This window comes from Miniopterus schreibersii (assembly GCF_964146895.1).
Source record: "Miniopterus schreibersii genome assembly, chromosome: 6".
Classification (NCBI taxonomy): Eukaryota; Metazoa; Chordata; class Mammalia; order Chiroptera; family Miniopteridae; genus Miniopterus; species Miniopterus schreibersii.
In genome coordinates, this window is record NC_138107.1 from 77,780,002 (window position 1) to 77,799,305 (window position 19,304).

Consider the following 19,304-nt stretch of genomic DNA (forward strand, 5'->3'; position numbering starts at 1 on the left):
TTCTCAAAACTCATTAGATATCAAATTCAAGAGAGAGATTACATAGATTATAGTTACATTGCAAAATGTTATTCTTTCTGAATAAAACTAATATTGACTTAACATGATAAATCTTTAAATGCTTCTATTTATTGGTGATTAAAAATATACTTAAGCAGAGTAGTACTTTAAGCCAAAGAGAGTAAAGAAAATTCTTGTTTAATATAGATATATATCTTTAAAAATTCCAGTAATATTTCTTAAATTCCTGTTAAAAATATAATCAACATTAAAGTCAGCAAAATGCTTATTTTGACTGACGCTGGATTATTTTACCATTTAACTTGGTTACACAGTGATTTTTTTTTTTGATTTTTTTCTGTCAGACATAACTGACAATCAGTTTAGTCTTTAAGATAAATGAAGCGATAACTCACATTGTAGCATCTTGTGGAAAATATTCAAACTACATTTAAAATGCTTGTTTAAAATGAGGCGTCTACTATTCCACAAGTAATTGTTTCTATAAAACTACAGGTTGGCTATGGCAATAGTCACTAAACTACACCCAACCCCGAAAGGTAGAAAGATCCCTGAAAGAAGATACACAGACTAGTATAATATGCAATATAAAGGTTATTTTCGTATTTTAAAAAAAAAAGAAAAAGAAATTCTCCCATTCTGGAGAAATCCAAACTTTCCATAGTTCCCTCACTAGGCAGAGCCACATAAAGTTCTTTCATTAACATCGTTACGATCATGGCTTACGATTCAACTCGATTGGACAAACGACGATACACAGCGGCCCTCGTGTGGATGTCGATTATGACACTAGCTAGTTGCAGTTCCATTAAAGAATACTTGCTGATTACATTTGGTACAAAGCGTGAATACTCAGGGCAGATTGGCACGATACACGCGGTTCTACAACTCTTATCAAGCCAGCCATCGCTACTGAATAAGCCCCAATCCCAGGCCTGCTCTCCAAATCTTTCCTTGTATTATAACTGACGTTTAAAATGCTTTTTAAAACTTTAAATGCTCCTTAAAACCTTAAAATGCTCCTTAAAACCTTAAAATGCTCCTGAAGTCACCCTCCAGAATAAGAAAAGTGGGCTTTATAAGCCGTTCATCTGAACGCATGGTGGAAGTGGGGCAGGATGGAACCAGTGCCCGCGGGGAAAACATGCGGCAGCGGAGGCAGTGCCAGCTGGCCCAGGCTCATGGTGCTCACGGCCAGCGGGGGGTCCTGCTGCTGCGGCCCCAGGCAGCCCAGCCGGTGCGGCAGGGGCTCCCCGGGCCCCAGGCCCAGGGGGCTGTTCCCAAAGGCGTTCTGGGCAGGCGGCGGTGGCAGCTGCCAGAAGCCCAGCAGAGGGGAAAGATCCAGAGAGGCGGGTATTGCTATGTTCACAGCATCTATGGGCAGCTCCTTGGGCAGGTTTATTTTACCAGCGCTGCCCTTAGCCAGGTCAAAGCCTGGGTTCAGCTTGGGAGGTGACTGAGGCTCTTGCAGAGGCAAGTCCTCCAGCAAATTGATGTTGCAGAATCCTTCTGCTTTGATAGGCAGGTTTGCCAGGGGGTATGAGGTAGAAGTGGCATACTTGTGATTCTGGAGGGGCTGAGGGGGAGAGCTCGGAGGTGCCATGGGGTGCAGAGGCACCAGGGGCTCTGGCAGTGGTGGGACAGCCTGGCAGGGTGGCTCTGCAGGATTGAGGCCGTGTACCTCAGCTGGCAAGCTCCCTACAAGCCCATTCTGCACAGGAGCCCCTACTCCTAGAGCATACGGAGCGAGAGCGGCCGCCTTCAGCTGAAACTGGGGAGCGATGGTGTGGAAGGCGTTCAGGAACTCTCCGGCCTGCAGGCTCTCCTTCATCAGCTCCTGCGAGTGCGTCTTCTTGGTGTGGCGGGTGAGGTGGTCTTTGCGCCCGAATCTCTGGGCGCAAAACTGACACAGGAAGTCCTTGCAGCCTGTGTGGACCACCATGTGGCGCCGGACATCCTTCCGGGTGTAGAAGCATCTCTCGCAGTGGTCGCAGCGGTGCTTCTTCAGCTTGGTCGCCGCAGGGGGCTTTTCATCGGCGTGCGACTTGAGGTGCTCCAGCAGCACCTCGGTGCTCGCCAGCTCCAGGGAGCAGACCCCGCAGGCCAGGTCGCCGCTGTTGGCCTTGTGCAGGGCCAGGTGCCTCTTGTAGCCCAGCACGGTGTGGTACTTCTTACCACACTCCTCACACACGTGGGCCACTTTGTTGGGGTCGTGGGTTTGGAGGTGGTTCTTCAGGTGGTCTTTGCGGTTGAAGGTCTTCTCGCACTGGGCGCACTGGTGAGACTTCTGGGGCGAGTGGGTAGCCATGTGTCTAGGGGCAGAAGGGAGAATTGCACAATGGACTCGGGTTTTAAGAGCCGAAGGGGGGTATAGAAACTATTAAAATGTCAGTAGCAGCTTTCTCTAGGTGGCGGTATAAGAAATTGTTTTCAGTTTTAAAAAAATAATCTTCTGAAGTTTCCAGACTCTACACATACATAAAATGTCATAATAGAGAAACAGGCGCTACTGAGGACAGGATGCAGTTTCGCACCTGTAAGAACATGGTTTGGGTACATATTTTCCTAATGTGTGCAAAGAGACTGCTAAGCATATACAAGTATTTAAAAATATATGATCATGAAAAATATTTCTCAGAAAGGGGTTAAACGGGTATTCTGTGCACTGAAAATTCCTGAATCTCCAAAGTGACTCGATTTGCCTGGTAGCAGAACCCCAGGACCCCCCACTCTTAGGTTCTTCTTTCTAATACAATTCCTGCTTGGTCTGTATTGATTTGGACAAGAAGGTCAGGCCATAGACATAAACTAAAAAGTCTATCCTTAACCTCAGAGAGAGCGTGGAACTGGCCCCAGAATGCCAGCCCTAGCACCTGTGCCCTGGACCCCGCGCCTCCCGGGAGAGCGTCACGCTTTCGTCTTGGTTTCCTCTATCGCTACTTTCCTATCGGCTCTCTCCCAGCCCGTCTCCACTTCCTCAAGACCCCCGGTACAGCCCTTCAACCGGTCCCTGAAGATCCCTGGTAATTTCACTGGCAACATCCCAAAGGACTTTCTCTAGGGCCACGGTGCTACTCCTCGCAGCGGTTGTACATGTTTCTTTAACAGCTTCAGGGACAAACCACAGTCATCCCAGGCAAGCTGGAATTTCCAAGCAGCTATTTTATATTTGTACTTGTAAAGCACACGTCAGGTTTGGAAAACGACCACAATTTCATTTCCATCATAGTTCCGCTGAATTCCTAAAACTTAAACTCTTGGTTTTAAAAAACTCAGTGCTATAAGGGAACCCTGAGTTTGTCATCTTTAAAATTTCAGAGAGGCTCGTTTTCACAGCTGTCATGCCTCTAACTGCTTTCACCGTCTGCCGTACTGGGACCCATGTTGTCGTTTCTCGTAAGCGAGTCAGTTATTTTCTCCCTCAGCCTCTGCTTAGAAAATGGAGCGTGTGCTGCGGCGGAGGGAAGCGGGATGGAAAGCTGCCATTACCGAGCCAACCCCACAGCGGCTGCCGTCCACCGCGGCTCTGCTCTCGGGCCGCTGCTTCGGGCCGGAGAGGCGGACCCTGCACCGGGGACCCTGCTTCCCTTTTCCAGCTCACTTCACTCTCAACCCAACAAGCTGTTTCCCTTGTTGAGAACCACCACCTCCTCAATACTGCTTAAGACGCCTCTTCAGTGCGGTTTACCACGGTAATCCCGCCTAATTCCTGTCGTTCCTGTAGTCTGCTAGCTCCATCTCCTACACGCGTCCCTGCCCACGGTCACAGTGCCCTCCCTGTGGCGTGGCGGAGCCGGCGCCGCTTCCCGCGTCTGAGCGAGGACGGGAGGGGCCTGTCGCGAAACGGGAAGCCTCGGCAGCAAAGTAGGTGCACACAGTAGGTGCTCAAGACTTACACCTATGGCAAGGGAGAGTGGCCTAGGTCCAGAACACATCTGAATTTTTAAAAACGTAAGCATTTATAACCTCATTTTAAATGTTAGCTTATTGTAATTACGCGATCTGTGACAGGCATCGGGGGAAGCGCCCGTCGGTGGGAGCGGCACGCAGCAGTCACGGTTGACGGGTGCTGAGCAGCTCCCACCGACATTGTGTTTTGTCTTTCCTACGGTGTAAGAACCCTTTGGAGGCAGAAGCTACATCTCCTATGTCCATCTCCTCTTTCTTAACAGGCACTCAGGAAATAATTTAAACAAAACGTACTATTTAAAAAAAAACCTGCTAAAACAGTGGTTTTTATCCCTCACTGCATCGTGGATGCTTTCGAAAGTCTGACTAGTGGACACACTCCACGTCTGCGTACCCCACAGATTTCCAGTGGTTAGGGTGGCTTTCAGACCCGAGTGGAGTAACTGCTCCGAAACCTTATGCTCGGAGGTGCTCCCTCCTCTGCATCCTCAGTGTCTGGACCGGGACAAGCCTCCAAGTGCCCGTACCTGGACCATTATGACAGATTTCAAGTCAGCCTACTTGCCTCTTCTCTATTCTCCAAATGGCTGCCAGAGCCGTGACTCCAGCGTCCTAATCAAATCATGCTCTTCGCCGCTTAGACTCATCAGAATAAAACCAAGCCTCGGGAACAGTGCACGGCCGGGCCTGCTGGGAGCTGCTTCCTTCTTGCCTCCACTGTGAGCCTCACCCTGTTCCTCCTTCACCCTCTGCACACGTGGGCTTCAGGGCCAAGGCTCAGGGCTTTCCCAGAACCTCCCCGCCGTCTGCCTCCTGTTCATTCTTCAGGTCCCGGCTTAACGTGGTGCCCCTCTGAGAAGCCTCCCGGGATCTCCCCAGGCAGGGGGAATGTTCACTGCATTTTAACTCGAGGAGTCTGTGTGTGCACTGTCTCCCCAGCCGTGGGTCTTTCTGTTCTCAGATGGGGCATATTGTTCCAGGAGCACAAGACACACTTGTTGAAAGCATGAACTGAGCCGGCCTGGCAAAGCTGCCCATTCAGCTACAGTCATCCCTGGAGACCGCGTTCAGGCTGTGATATACCCGCGTTCTGTGTCCCTTTTCCCCTGCAGTGTTTGGTCTGAGGACCAGCAAAGCCACGTAAAAGCACATACTCGATTCTAAAGCCTCTCACCTCATCAATTTATATCTGGAAACAAAAGCCTTGCCGCACTCTGGATGCAGGCACTTGAAGGGTCGCTCCCTGGTGTGGGAGTAACTGTGGATAGTGAACTTCTCCAGCGTAAGGAACGTCTGGCCACACACCTGGCAGGGGTAGGCAGCCATGGGTGCTGTTCTCACGCCTTCCTTCTCGGACGCACTGACAAAATGCTGAGCCATTTAAGCACAAGGGGGAGGTTAGTGCTGAGCCCATCGGCAGAGCCACCCCGCGGAACCCCAGCCCCAGCCCCAGCCCCAGCCCCGGGCAAAGGCGGTGTCCTGGGCCCGGCTCTACTCTGACCTGGGCCTCTCTGGGTCACTAGCTCTGCTTCCTGCTGTCCCACAGCCTAGTTTAAGAGCGGTATCGGGCGCAGATGAGATTCCAGGAGAAAGGAAATCTGTATCACTGGAGCCAGGGCTAGTCCTGGGTCACCAGACTCTGTGGAGAGAAGAGAAACCGTTTTCTTGCATTAGCTGTTGGAAAGCAATGCTTTTCCTCCCCCTCTTCAGAACCAGCCACCCAGACTCTGTGTGATCCTCTGGAGGGCTCCAAGGCAGCTCTCCTCCCGCTCCTCCCGCTCCTCCCGCTCCTCCCCAGGCGCTTTAAGAGGCCCTTCTGCATAGAAATGCACCTGTCTGTGCTGCTCCTGGGTGGCAAGGAGTCGCGCACACTCTCCTTGTGAGAGAGGCGGCTATTTCCACAGACTCCGCTTCAGACCACGAGCTCAGGTCAGTGTGAGGCTCAGCTGACCAACGGAAACAAACTGGTGTTTGAGTGCTTCACTGGTACAGAACCCAGTCATCCCTGCTTATTCAAACCAGGGGCTATTCCTCTCCACTCACTGTCAGCATCACGTATGTTGTTCATCACACCTGTTTAAACTTCCAGGGGCTGAGACGAAATCATTTGTATACGTCTAAGTTCATTTGCTTGTAAGTTTACCATGCAGAAGAGCTCAGCTCTATGATGTAAACAAAATGCGAAAAAGGCCAGTTTAATACACCCCTGCGCCTCTGGAGGGGAGACAACATACTCCCAGGGAAACAAAACTGACGGCGGTTTGGGAGACAGCTCCGGCTGCCCTGAAACGTGTAGGTACCATCCTCTAGTAAACTGTTTTTAGTAACCTCGCCCCCTGTTGTTTGTGGAGGCATTTCCTCATTCCCCAGCCCCACCCCGGAGGACCACGGCTCCTGCTGGCCGGCCACTTCTAGGAGGTGGGCCTGCTGACTTTTCAACCTCAACTGTCTCAAACCCAAATTATTACCACCCTTCCAGCCCAGGCAAAGTCCCTGAAAACCTGGCTCTTCTTTTTCTACCAACTGACCATCATCTGAGGAGCCTTAAGAGTCTGGGGTGGCGTCACGAACAACACTTAGCATAAGCCTGGCTACCTGGAGCCCTGCGCTGTTCCAGAGAGAGAGATTCCCAGGCAGGGGACGCTAACCTCTCAAGTGCCAATTAGCGTACTATATGCTTACATTAAACACACTGGAGGAGCTTTTGTACACAGGCCAGCCCTCTCTGTACTTTGTCAAGGACTCAGCGCACTCATGGCCAAGGGAACAATCACAGCAGGTCTTCGAGGAGTCTGTGCCCTGCGGCTGTGCGTTTACTGCCAAGTCTGAGTTGCTCTGCGTTGTGGAAAGTTCATCTTTCCTTACGTTTTCAGGTACTTTCAGATGGGAACGCTGGAGCCTAACTCGATGAAACTTTATAATGATAGTTCAAGCATCTTTAGCTATGTCAGCCTGCAAAAGCTGCAGCGAACTTCTGTGTTCTCCCCCCGCCAGCTCAGAGGTTTAGTGTCTGGACCGAGTTCACAGGAGCCGGCACCGGGCAGACACCCTCGCGGTCCCGCCCACCTGCGGCAACCTTCAGGACTGACGCGCACACTCCGACCCGGAGCTCGGCCCCGATCCAAAGCCAGGCATACGCGCTCAGCCAGCATCCTGGCACCAAGCCTTCTGAGGGCAGCTCGCACACCCTGTTCCTCTGGTCTAAGTGTGGGGACTGGAGCTGAACCCCTGTCCTGGCTCTGCCCAGATCCCTCTCCCCAACTCCGTTCCCTCCCAGTAACCGAGTTCGTGCCTGAGGCCCTGCTTTGAAGCATCCCCAACAACGCTGGCCACAAAGTAATTCCTTCCAGGAATCCTACCCTGTGTGGCCGAGTTCTTGCTGCCAGGTCTCATGATGCGTCTACTCCTCCAGCCTAAGTCTGGCTCAGACGGGCCCGGCTATAAAAGGCAGAGAGCTGATGATCACCCTGAAATATGCTCAGCTCATTCACTCGAAACCGCTCTGGGTTCTTCCCAGGTCTGTCAAAATGATCAAAATGTACACACAGTCTGAAGTGTGAAACTCATCTCCTTGTCTCCATGGCTGAACCCAAAATAGCACTAGTCACCCAGAAGATTGTTTGATTAAAATAAGAGGTGCCTGCCCTTTGGCATTAATAAAGTTTTCCCAGATCCAATCTCCAGCCACTTTCCTAGAGTCCAACAGTCATGGATAGCACTACCTACATTTCTCTGGGGCCTTCAATGATGGCAAATCCATACCCAGGGAGTTTCAGACATGGCCACATTTTACTTACATGGGAGGCGCATTCCCTCCAACTTTCTCCCCCACTTAACTCTCACCCAAAGAACTACAGAAAGTCAAGTCAGTTAAATTATTTAACTTCATAAATGTCTTTTCCCAAGACTTTATCTTTCTGAGTTTTAGATCTGTGTGTTAAATACACCTCAGATGTTGAACTGAATTAATTATATGATAGTAAACGTTAATTTTTTCAGGAAGTCTTTTTTACATGACGAATTAAAATTCACAAAGAGTTATCTCATGCACTGTAACTGTGTATTTCATTAATACGGACCTTCAAATCTAAATATTTGTATGATTTTCCTGATATAATCACAAACTTCTACAAAGATAATCTTTCCCAACAGACTATAAATTCACTGTGGCCAAGGATCAAAGCCCAGCTATTTTTAAAAAACAAACCGTGAGGGTAATACAACATCTCCCATCACCACGTACTTGACCAGAGCGAGCTGGCTGGCTGCTGCTGATTCCAATCTTTGGTTGAAACCTGACGCGCTTTGTGGCCACATCTTTAAAACAGACTTGTGATTAACTTTCTATTATCTGGCAAACCACCAACAATCCTAGCGGGGAACTGACAAAGGGACGGTCCTGACCATAATCAGCCTGTTCTGTGACTCGACGCACAGAATGCGTATGAGTCTTCAGTACAGTAACATTCAACACCTGTCGCCACAGAGAGATAGTAAGTCTTCCCCCAAAACATCTCAGGACATGATTTTCAATCCCCTTGATTCTAAAAATACTGACTGAGTGATGCAGATCTGCCAGGATGCCAAAGAAGGCTTGTGCCATCTGCTTCATTCTGTTCGTGCTGATTATTTTAGGGAGGAGAGAGGATCAGATTGGAATAAGAACATATATATATGGCAACAGCCAGGAAGGACTGTGTTCCCTGCGGGCTGAGAGTATACGATGGGAGAGGGAGGGGCCAGAGCACAGCTGTAGTTCCAGGGCGTCCCCAATCATCTAACGGGGGGACAAATGTTTTACAGCAACCTCAAAATAAACCATGACTTCTGGCTTCTATTTCCATTGTCCCCACTGACACAATGGCAGTTCGGTTTCTGAGATCACTACAACCATGGGGAAATTAGAAAATGTGTTTGGTGAGACCCTGCCTCCACAAAAGGCTCTTCTATGTTCCCTCCAGAGCAATTTACTCAACAGCCTGGGAGACGTTACCCCTCCTATGATTGAAGCAGCTCAGGAGCCTGACGGAGTCTTCTCTGGAAAGTTGACCAGCCCAAGAGAAAGGAGCTACCGCCAAGGACAAACGGCGTCCCCAGGATTTACCTGCCCTGCCCACAGCAAAGCCCTTGCCAACTAGCCCCGTCTAAGAACACAAAGCTGACGTCAGCTTTTTAATGGCTCCGCTCTCCTCAATCAGTAGGCAGCCCAGGATCACCAGAAAGCAGGAGAAAAACTGACACAGAACAAATACAAAAAAGCAACTAGGCTAAAGGAGAGAATTAAAAAGGCCTCTATTGAGAAAACTTCAAACCAACGATCATTAATATCCTAGAGAGAGGCAGAGTTCTGGGTCCATCATTAAAATCTCAGCCCTTGTGCTTGTACTCTGTGGGCCTTCCCTCGGCATTGTGCTTGGCTGGCGAGACTCCAGCCCTCATTAGCCTCTTCAGTCCCAGACCAACCCAACTCCTACCCCTGGCACTCCCATGTCCCCTTTCCCTGCTTTTTTTCCCTTTTTGTCACACGCTTACTACATCTGACATTTTCTGTTTTCTTTCACACACCCCACCACCCGAACACACTGCAATAAAATTCAATTTTTAAACCAACTAGCTTGGCAAAAATAGAAAGTCAGGCAAAACCAACAAAGGGAAAGAGGCCACACATAGGACTAGAGTCAGGGACAGGACATGTGCCTTCAAGGACGCGCTTCCTCAGGAAGTTACAGACATGACTCCTTTCAATTGCTCTATAGACAGGTACGCCTAGAAAGGTAAAAATGCGGTTGTATAAGGAGTGACCACCTCTTGCTTGAGACATCAAGAGAGGTTTCATGGGGGAATCCAGAGTCACAGCTGAGCCTGCGAGTTTGGCCGGTTTTCGAGGGAGAAGTGGTCTTTCGGGCCAAGGGAATGAACCAACACAGGGCTCCTGACAATAAGGAGTTGGGCATGACCTGGACAGGGCGCAAGTATGGGGACAGTGCGGACAAACAGGCTGGAGAGAGAGGCAGAGGCCGGTCACGAAGGGTTAGGGATGTCTGGCTCCATCCCACTAGGAGAAGGAGGAGGGGGGGTTGTTGTAATGCTTTAGGAGATGACTAACCTACGAACCACTAACCCGGCATTTATGTGGAGGTGGAGTGAGGCAGGTGGGGAGCCCACAAAACACTGTCGCAACGGGAAAGATCAGCAGCGGGAAAGGCGTGAGCACAGGGCTCTAAGCCCCACAGAACCAGAAGAGAGAGGAGCCAGGTCACAAGGGGCAAGGACGACCGAACACCGATGACCAGGGGGCCAGGCGACAGAGCCCATGATAAGCAACAGACTTGTCAGATTCTACTTTTTAACAATAATTATGGCAGCGACGTATAAGCTACACTGGAGAGCGGTGGGACCAGGGGGAGGGAGAGCATTTTGGCTTCTGCCGTATCTCGGAAGAATTAACAGTGGCCTGAAAAGCAGGCCTAGAGAGCAGGCTGAAATGACAGAGTAGTAAACAGAGTAGTTAGATTAGAACTTGGCTTAGGTTAGAGAAAAGAGGTGACAGGATGGCCGACAGGGAAGGGAAGGATGAGAGCCAGAAGAACAATCCAGCACGGCCTTGGAGTTCAAAGTTCCCCTTTGGATATGTTGAGTGTCCCGGTGCCTAAGGGGCCCCCGGGCCAGCGGGGAGGCCTACAGCATGGACGAGCTGACTCTTGTAGCCCAACAGAGCAACCGATGCTCTCATGCTGTCTCGCTTCAGGGGAGTAGATGTCACTTGCTTCTGTAAGGGACTCTATAAAGTACTGAGCCCTACATGGGTGGCCTCAGACCCTGTCAGCAAGCTCACATGATCAACCCAGAGTGGTTTGTAAAGTGGGCTGTCCTGGGGGAAGGAGGAATTTGTTTTCTTTACGGCAGGCTGCAGCTAGACTGGTCCTCCCTTAGGATATCTACACTGCATTGTGGAACAGGGTGGAAGCAGGCCTGTGGGGACATGCAAGTCTCAGAGGCCCCAAGGACAGGAGAAGCCTTCGCCTCCAAATTCCCCCAGTTCCTCTTGGGTAAGACAGTGTAGCAACAAGTTAATGGTGATTTAAAAAAAAAACACAAAAATGAGAATTAAGTTTGCACTAAAAAAAAAACTTGATAAGATGTTCCAAACTAATTTCTAACTGGTGAGAGTACACAGCAAGACCCCAACAGCTCAAAATCTACTGAAAGAAGGTGGGCTTTTGACAGGTGGGAGCCTTTCTTTGTTCGAATATGTTGAGCCGACTGAAGATGATACTTAACCTATTTAATAGCCACGCTCGCCACTCCAGTCTACATGGAGGGGAAACAAGGAAGGTGGGAAGGGAAGAGGTAGAAGTAGGTGGAGTGTAACAACAGAACTGGAATGGGAGGAAGCCCTCAGAAGCAATGGAAAAGGCAGAAGCCCAGGCACGTGAGCCTCAAAGAGCCACAGCAGACAGAAGTCAACACTACCAATGTGGAAGGACGCCGGAGCCAGGACCCTTCACGGCAGGGGCCTTTACTGAAAGAGGTCCCTAAGCTCCCAGCCCTTCCCTCCACACAGAGTGGAAGCAGGGGGTCTGCACAGCTGGATCCCCGGAGAGGGCCACCAGAGGGCTTCCACAGGATGGGTTGGTTGGCATTAACCCCACCCTGCAGAAAGGAGGGAAGGAAGCATATTTACAGATTTTTTTCAAATTATAAGAGAAAGTTTATTTACAAAGTTACAGAGGTAGTAAGAGTGAGCCATAGAAGAAATGGGCTAAAGCAGCAAGTAACAGAGGCAAAAGAAGGGTCCCTGGAGCTTAGGAAAGTACACTGGAAAAGATTTTAGGGGGCGTGCTCTGGGGGGGAGAGTGGGGGAGAGAGAAAGGCAGGGGAGGGCAGGCCTCTTTATAGATTCTTAAATCTTCCACAGGCCTCCTCTCCCCACCACACACACTATATTTTCAAATATAAACATTTAGGAAGGAATATCAAATGTCCACAAACAAGCAAACGAAGCGTGTGTGGAGCCCAGAGCTGGGTCTGCTGAAATGGAAAGGACCTTGCTGTAAGGAGACTATTAATGAACTCTAGGTAGCACGGTGGGGGTGAGGGGCAGCGAGCCGAAACCCAGACAAGAGCCTTTGGAATTAGGAGAAGATTTTCTAGTCATTAAAGTCAGTGATGGGGACTATTCCTTTGTGACATCTGAAAATAGATCCCCCTCCTCCCTCCCAACAAATCCTCAGCCACTGGCCTTTGGGCTCTTTTAGGGGAGGCTTCTATAGCTGACAGCCGTGATCTCTTTTCCTGGGACTCTAAGAGTAGGGCACGGAGGAACCAAAACTACCTAATTAGCAGCAGGGCCCATTGTCCTAATACGGTTAGCATTCTAGGGAAAAGAAAGGCCCGGGTCCTTCCCAGGAAGTGTGTGAGGGTAAAGGCTCAGCTGAGAAAAGTAACAAGAAAAGCAGACCAGTCTCATCGGAGACGGGAAGCCAGATTCGTGAGTCAAACATCTCTCGAAGGAAATTTAAAAACTCAAAGGTGGGCTGTTTGATCCTAAAACAACAGTGCCTCTAAACAAACAAAACAAGGCCTGAAAGTGCAGAGAAAAATACAGTCAACGAAGTATCTCGGGGTGAAGTTAGAGATAACTTCTCTCTGTGTTTCCTTTTTGACTCTCTGTATTTTCTAAGTTTTGACAATGAGAACTTAGGCTGAGCCTAGGAGTGCACCAGGTGGATGGGCGTGCATTTCAGGCAGACGGAAGAACATAAAAAAGCAGAGACACAAAGCACAGGGCAACAGGGATCTCGGGGTCCAGTCTGGCTGGACCGCAGGTGTGAGTACAGGGAAGCGTGGAGAGGGGGCTGTGCCCCGAACCCACAAGGCCCCACGCCCCAGGAGAGGAATCTGGGGTTACCTATAGGGAATCGGGAGCCAGTGAAAGTGAGGACAGTTCATCGACAGATTGCTTTACACAAGAAAACAGCTCAAGGAATCGCTTACCCCTCCCCCGTGGACAGCTTCATTGCCCCAGGGCACAGCCCAGCGGAAAGGACTACTCTGAAACTCTAAATGGTCTTTTTTGACAAGCCTGAGACCAAATCTGATTACCCAAGTGGACACAAATGTAACTGGCAGTTTTAAATGACAACTTAACACTATTTATTGCTTTTCAAGCTCTGCCAATGGATGAGCATCCGGAACTAACTTTACTATAAGCTGTGTACAGTTAAGAAGGGAAAGTGAAGTTGCTGCCCAGGTCCCCCGCTCACTCCCCTTCCTCCGAAGCCGTCCTCGGAGGCCACAGGCCTCGTTTATTAGACACAGTACTACCGATGCCTCAGTGGGAATGTTCTCTTTGCGGTCCCATGTCACGTATGTAAGTTCAAATGACGCAAAGAGTTCATCCAGAAATACTTAGTTTGAAATATAAAAAGGTTTATATTTAGGACTTAAATGTAAATATTTATCCTTCAGGATGACCCCAGTTTTTAATTTTTTTCTTTTGAAGGTGGTAAACATTTCATCAGGTTTCCATCTTCAAAGGAAATGACATTAGAGACACAAGGCCACTTTTCCAAGTTCCTGCGCTGGCTTCTCTGAAAGGAAGAGAGGAATGTCACGGAAATGGGGGAGATGCTTAAAAAGAGCGGGACGCTAGCGAGCAGGGCCTCCTCTCCTTTTCACCTGAAGTCTTTTCTCTCCCCTATTCACAGCTCTGGGTCCTTTGTTTGTTTAACAAACCATTACAATTAAACCCAGCTCAATGGGCAGGAATGTGCACTCCAAGGAGCTGTCCTCGCCGTCCACATGTGTGGTCCATGCCACAGCCCATCCGCAGGGGTCCAGTCGCCCTGGAGGCCGGCACCTTGCTGCAAAAAGCCCCCACTTCCCGCCGCCGCATGCTTGCTGCTCCTTCCCAGTAGCCTATAGCGATGTCTCCCCGCAGGCTGCCTTTCCTGCTTCCCTGGTGACTGCACTGTCCACTCTGCTCCTGTGTCTCGGCCTGGTGCGTTAGCCACCCCCTACCTGTCCTCAGCCCACAGACTCACCACCAACTAACTGGGCAGACACATCCCAGGACCCTACCGGCTATCGCGCCCTGTCTGCTCATGTCAATCACAGGGAAACAGATACAATGCAAGGTTCCCCGCCCCCGCCTCATTAGAAATGCCAGCGCCTTTCGCGGCTGCTAGTAGATATGCTGGCATGTTGGGATGAATTTCAATCTCTTGGCCAACAGATCAAAATATTCTTTCGTAAGAACATTGTATTTCAAAGGGAACCAAAGTAATACGTAGTAAAACAGTAATATATTTCAGTTGAACCCATAAAGCCCTCTCGTGCTATTTTGTCTAATAATTTCCATCTGCCAGCCAGGGAGAGGCAAAAGCATTGTTATCCCCATCTAACAGATGAGGAAACTGAGGTTCAGAGACTTAAGATCTTCACCCATAGGCACTGATGAATACGATTCTACAAGTAATGAACTGTACTAAGCAAAGCGTCTAGCACACAAGCAGTGCCCCAAATGTTCGCTTCCATGAACATCCTTACGACCACGATGGAGCCCAGAGGCCAGCCCAGGGGGTCTGAGTTAAGCTGAGCACTGCTCCCACCTGCACCCTTAGCTGAGCTGTCTGCACGAGGAGCTTTTACTGTAGTGCCCCCAAATAAAGCCTCGGAATCTGCAGGTGGATTCCCTAGTGCCACCGGTATGTGACCAGCATCTTCCTCAGTGTTATCAGTCAACATCTCCCACAAAGGGGAGGGCATCCCCCTATGTATACAAGTTGGGGGTGTAGTCAGGGCAGCCTCAAAGCTTCTGAACTGACAGGGTTGTCAGCAGAAAAGTCCATGGATCTGCAGATGCTATGGGGGCTGGGGCGGGGGTGCAGCAGGGGATGTGGAAATTGCCAATGGCATCTCCGATTCCCTGAGCTGCAGAGTGTACGGACGCTTTTTTTTTTCCTAAAGGTTAAGAATTCTGTTCTAAGGTATTTTTGCGACGAGAGAGAAATATCTTCTTATTTTCTACCAGAACCTTTGTGAAGTTCCTTGCACCTCCCACTCACCCTTGACTACTTTTACTATGCGTGTCCAAGCAGCTATTCATAAGCATGCACGGTCAGAAATAATTTTAAAAAGAGACTGTCACTTGCATACCTACTGGGTGACAGGAAACGTCAGCTTTCAAGCGGTCACGGGAGTCTCCTCCGAAGTGTGTCTGGGGATTCACACCTGTAAGAAGAGATCTCGCAGGTCGTCAGTGAATGCAGCTGGGAAAACATTCCCCCCAGCCCGCTGCCAGGGGCTTCCCCTCCGGAGCCCACACACTCCACTGATAAGGTACAGGGGACATTTTCTACTGCTTTCCATGCGTTTTAACAAGTGACAGATTAATTTTAAACTTTAAAATCCTCAATACCTCAACAGACCTACCGCCCTTAACTTTAAAATAGCTCAGCACGAACAGACAATACTGCGGGGAAGGCCCAGGGAGGGGACGAGAGTGGAGGGGGGGGGGTCAATGGGGGAAAAAGGGGGACACCTGTAATACTTCCAACAATAAAGATAAATTTTTTAAAAGTCTCGGAAATACCATATGGCGAAAGCCTTAAACCATGTGGGCCATCTGATATATTTAAAAGGTGTCATAAAGTTCATAATGTTGTAACTTAGACGATTTTCAGTATTTCATATACTCTTGCCCAAGAAGGCCTTTAAGTATTTCCATTATATCCTTTGTCCTACTTACAACTGGATTAGAAAAACCTGAAAATTTCCCCTGCGTTCTGCAACTAGAAAAAGAAAAAAAAACAAAAAACCCATGCAATTGCTTACATAAAATATTCAAAATAGCAGTCAGAGGAAACGATGTTTTTTTTTTTAAGTCAACAGTATTAGAATACCATAAAACAGGCATGCAAATCTAGGCAACAACAAAACCTGAAATGACGAATTGAAAAAAGTCAGTAATAACTAGCAGGCATTTGTTTTCAACAAAAGCTTTGTATAGACATATAGATTTATCAAATGGGCAGGGTGGAAAGGCTGAAGGCTCCGAATTCAGTGGTCACCAACGCTGGCTGTGTGTCAGAATGCCAGGGAAATCCTTGGCACAGGTTGACACAGCGTCACTGGGGCCTGGGATTTACGTTTTCACCAAGTCTTCAGGGCCGAGCCTGCAGCCGGCTTTGCACTACTGATCCCTGGTAAGCATTCGGAAACCGGTATCTCTGTTCACCCATTAATTAAAAAGCTTGGCTTCTTCCAACTAAGACTATTCCAACCAGTTGATCCTCTTAGGTGAGAAGCTTTTCAGGATTTCCTTACCCAGTACAAAGGTAAATCTATTGCAAAACAAAGCCAATTAGAGCTATCTAAGGGATTTTTTTCACTTGGCTGCCTCTCTTCTTAATTTGATCCAAAAAGGCTATGTCTGTTTATTTTGCACAAGAACATCCTTGTAGGTTAAAATGGGAAAAACTAAGGCCATTTTAGACAACTAAATCTTTAAAATAACCCGTCACAAGTCAGGAAAAACCTGGAGGTGAGCAGGTCGTCTGAATCATCCAGAGAATTTGTTTTAAGTGTACCCCTCACTTTGCATGTATAAACACTTCACAAATCATCTTCACGGTCCAGCTCTCTTCTCAAAATGCTCAACATTTATCTGTTTCTCCAAAGCCCTGGCTTAAATATATATTTTTAAAGGGCTTTAAAAAGCATTAAAGCAAGAGAGTGAAATTCTGGATGACTCTTCCCTTGCTCCTGCCCATCTCGCCCACAGACAGTGCCAACGTATGAATTCAGAGAGGAGGCGGCTCTCCGCCCCACTAGGGAGGGAGCACATGACATGAAGTACGCAAACCAGGCAGTGCAATAGCTTAGCTTCATTGTCAAAATATTCAAATTGTCACTACAAGAAAGCGATTCCTTTCTGAATTCAACAATGCGCCTGGGCTTCGAGGGCTCACACAGGAGCTCATTCTTAAGCTGTTCAATGTGAGCAGCGCCAGTGAAAGAGGAGAACCCTGGCCGGGAGGAGATCAAGTCCCCGGCCTTTCCCACCTGCCACCAGGGCACCAGTCTAACGCTTAAAGAGTTAACAATGCCACAGAGAACCTGAAAGCTCGCATGGCCCTGGGGGAAATCCTGTGCGGTGGAGGGCACCTTAGCACAGCAGAGGAGAGACAGTTCAGAAAAAGAACACATCTGAGTCTGGCAGGATGCGACTTGCAGGCTGCTTCTCAGGTCTGAATTTAGATTTCAAAATCAGAGAGAAGGGTTTTACTGTGTTAATTATATTAAAAAAATGTACATGGTAAAAAATGGCCCTATAACATCAACCTCCCTAAATACAAATGTGTCTGAGCTCCTGAAGAGCAAGAAAAATCACATTTTTCTAGGAATGAGGGCTGGCACACTGCAGACAGATTTGTTCTAGGTTAATGATTTTAAATACGTGGGGAAATATTTGGGGGGAAATGATCTGCTTCTTCATTGATGACAAAAACTAAAGTTTCACGAATCTAGAGCATACGATTTCTGGAATGCGTGTTTTGGTTGTCGTGATGTGTTTTTCTGGGCATTTACTTCTGAGAGCAGCGTTTAAGACCATGTCTTTTCTGTTAATGAACTGGGTTAGCCGCCCGCTGAGCATTCACTGAAACCCAAATTGAACAAAGGGATTTCCCTCCAGTTTCAGCTCATTCACTTCTAGCTACTCCTGATTCTGCTTCAGTCAATTCTTCAGACTGACTTTGCTCTTTATTTCTAGTGATTGGGGTGGGGAGGAACTGGGCAAGCCCCACACACTGGGAATTCTGCCTTGGTTTCCAGTGAAGGACTTCTCTAGAAAGAAGATGGACAAGGCTTGTTTCTGAAAAGCTTCTCAACTAAGTTTTTAATTTTACTTCCTAAAGTCCGTAATTGCACATGGAAAGGAGCCCACCCAATACAGTAAATTACAGACAACGAAATCTATGGACCACGGTGAACAATAAGACTATACCTCTGAAGTGAAGGCCCTAAACGGTTATTTATACTCATACGACACAGAGGGACATGTTGTGAAGGGTCACCAGAGATATGAATAGATTTGGAGCCTGGCACCTGGCCCTCTACTTTTTCTCACAATCCCTGGGGGACCTTCTTCATAACTCAAAGTTTCAACTACTTCTTGAGGTCACAGGTCTCCCAAATATCTATCTACAACCCTAAACTTTCAAATTCCAGAGCCCTGAACCCATCTACCTGCCTCTTACCTTGATGTCTCGCAGTGCCCCCTGAAGGTCACCTGTTCTAAAGCAGCGGCTCCAGGCAGCTAACTCGAATCGCTGCTGCTCTTCCAGAATTACAGGTTTTAGCCACTGGCACCAACTAGTAACAACAGCTAACATGTTCTGGATGCTCGCAAGGCAGCGCAGAACCCTCCAGAGGACATGTGTGGGGTGCGCTCAGGGAAGCCAGACCTGAGCAAGACATCGCCAGCCTCCACTGGTGGCTCTGAGGCTTCAAGAGACCACTACTGTGATGTGCCAAAGGCCAGAGGCAAGTCCCTCACCTACCAGGTACGTGAAAATCTCCAGGTTCTAGGACATACCCCATGAGAGAAGGGAAGACACCTGAAAATGACAGCCATGAACTTTCCCTCAAGGTTGGCCAGGTGGGGGCTGGAGTGTGAATTAAGGTAGTTATGGGGAAGAAAAGGGGATACTTCCTGCATACTTGAAGCTATGGAGCGAGATGCAGACTTCGGGTGCCTCAACCAGGCGCTAAGACTTAGGCCAGTGCACATCTGTGCTACAGGCTGGCTGCAACTACCGTCACCGGAGCCAGACTCCTGTGCCAAGAAGGCCCCCGCCCTGTTGCAGAGGGAGCTTGGACACTGCAAAGGAGCTTGGACTCTGCAAAGGCGCTGGAGTCCGGCCTGTGCTTCAGGACCCCGGGGGACAGACAGAGGACAGAAACAAGCAGATGTTAAGGCTTTACTCACAGGATTAACTCCTCTGACTCCTATGCAAATACCTAGAAAGGGAAAGGCAGAGAAAGTTATCTTTAAGGACTTTATCTTAAACTCCAAATTGCTTTAAACCAAATAAAAAGAAAAAAAAGGGAAGTCAATAAGGAAAGAGAGAAGGCAGTGCTCCGGTGCCAAGGCAAGGGCAGCCCTGCTCCCCGAGCTTGGGGACCCGCATGCAGGGACGGGGAGTGGGGCTGTGGACTCCCAGCAGATGGAAATGACCGTGTTCTGGAAACTGAGGCGGCTTAGGAGGGGGGTGGTTCCCACCCCAGGAGAAGGAATACAAGTCCTTAATGTGGCATATTTGTTGATTCAAAGATGTGGCAGTGTTGGTAGGTACATGTGGCACCAA

General features: G+C 48.8%; 1 protein-coding gene across 6 annotated transcripts in view; it reads right to left on the reverse strand.

Moving 5' to 3' along the window:
- Positions 1 to 626: 626 nt before the first annotated feature.
- Positions 627 to 19,304, reverse strand: part of PLAGL1 (PLAG1 like zinc finger 1) — a 79,417-nt gene continuing 60,739 nt past the window's right edge. For 2 of the 6 annotated variants that reach the window (XM_081141235.1, XM_081141233.1), the window contains 5 exons: positions 18,926 to 18,957; positions 15,091 to 15,725; positions 5,432 to 5,569; positions 5,105 to 5,301; positions 627 to 2,333 (listed from right to left, as the gene is read on the reverse strand). In XM_081141235.1, coding sequence (XP_080997361.1) covers positions 1,109 to 2,333; positions 5,105 to 5,256 — 1,377 coding nt within the window. In that variant the 5' untranslated portion in view covers positions 5,257 to 5,301; positions 5,432 to 5,569; positions 15,091 to 15,725; positions 18,926 to 18,957 and the 3' untranslated portion in view covers positions 627 to 1,108. The remainder of the gene's footprint in view (positions 2,334 to 5,104; positions 5,302 to 5,431; positions 5,570 to 15,090; positions 15,726 to 18,925; positions 18,958 to 19,304) is intronic. The other 4 variants (XM_081141232.1, XM_081141234.1, XM_081141236.1 and 1 more) reach the window with 4 other exon arrangements.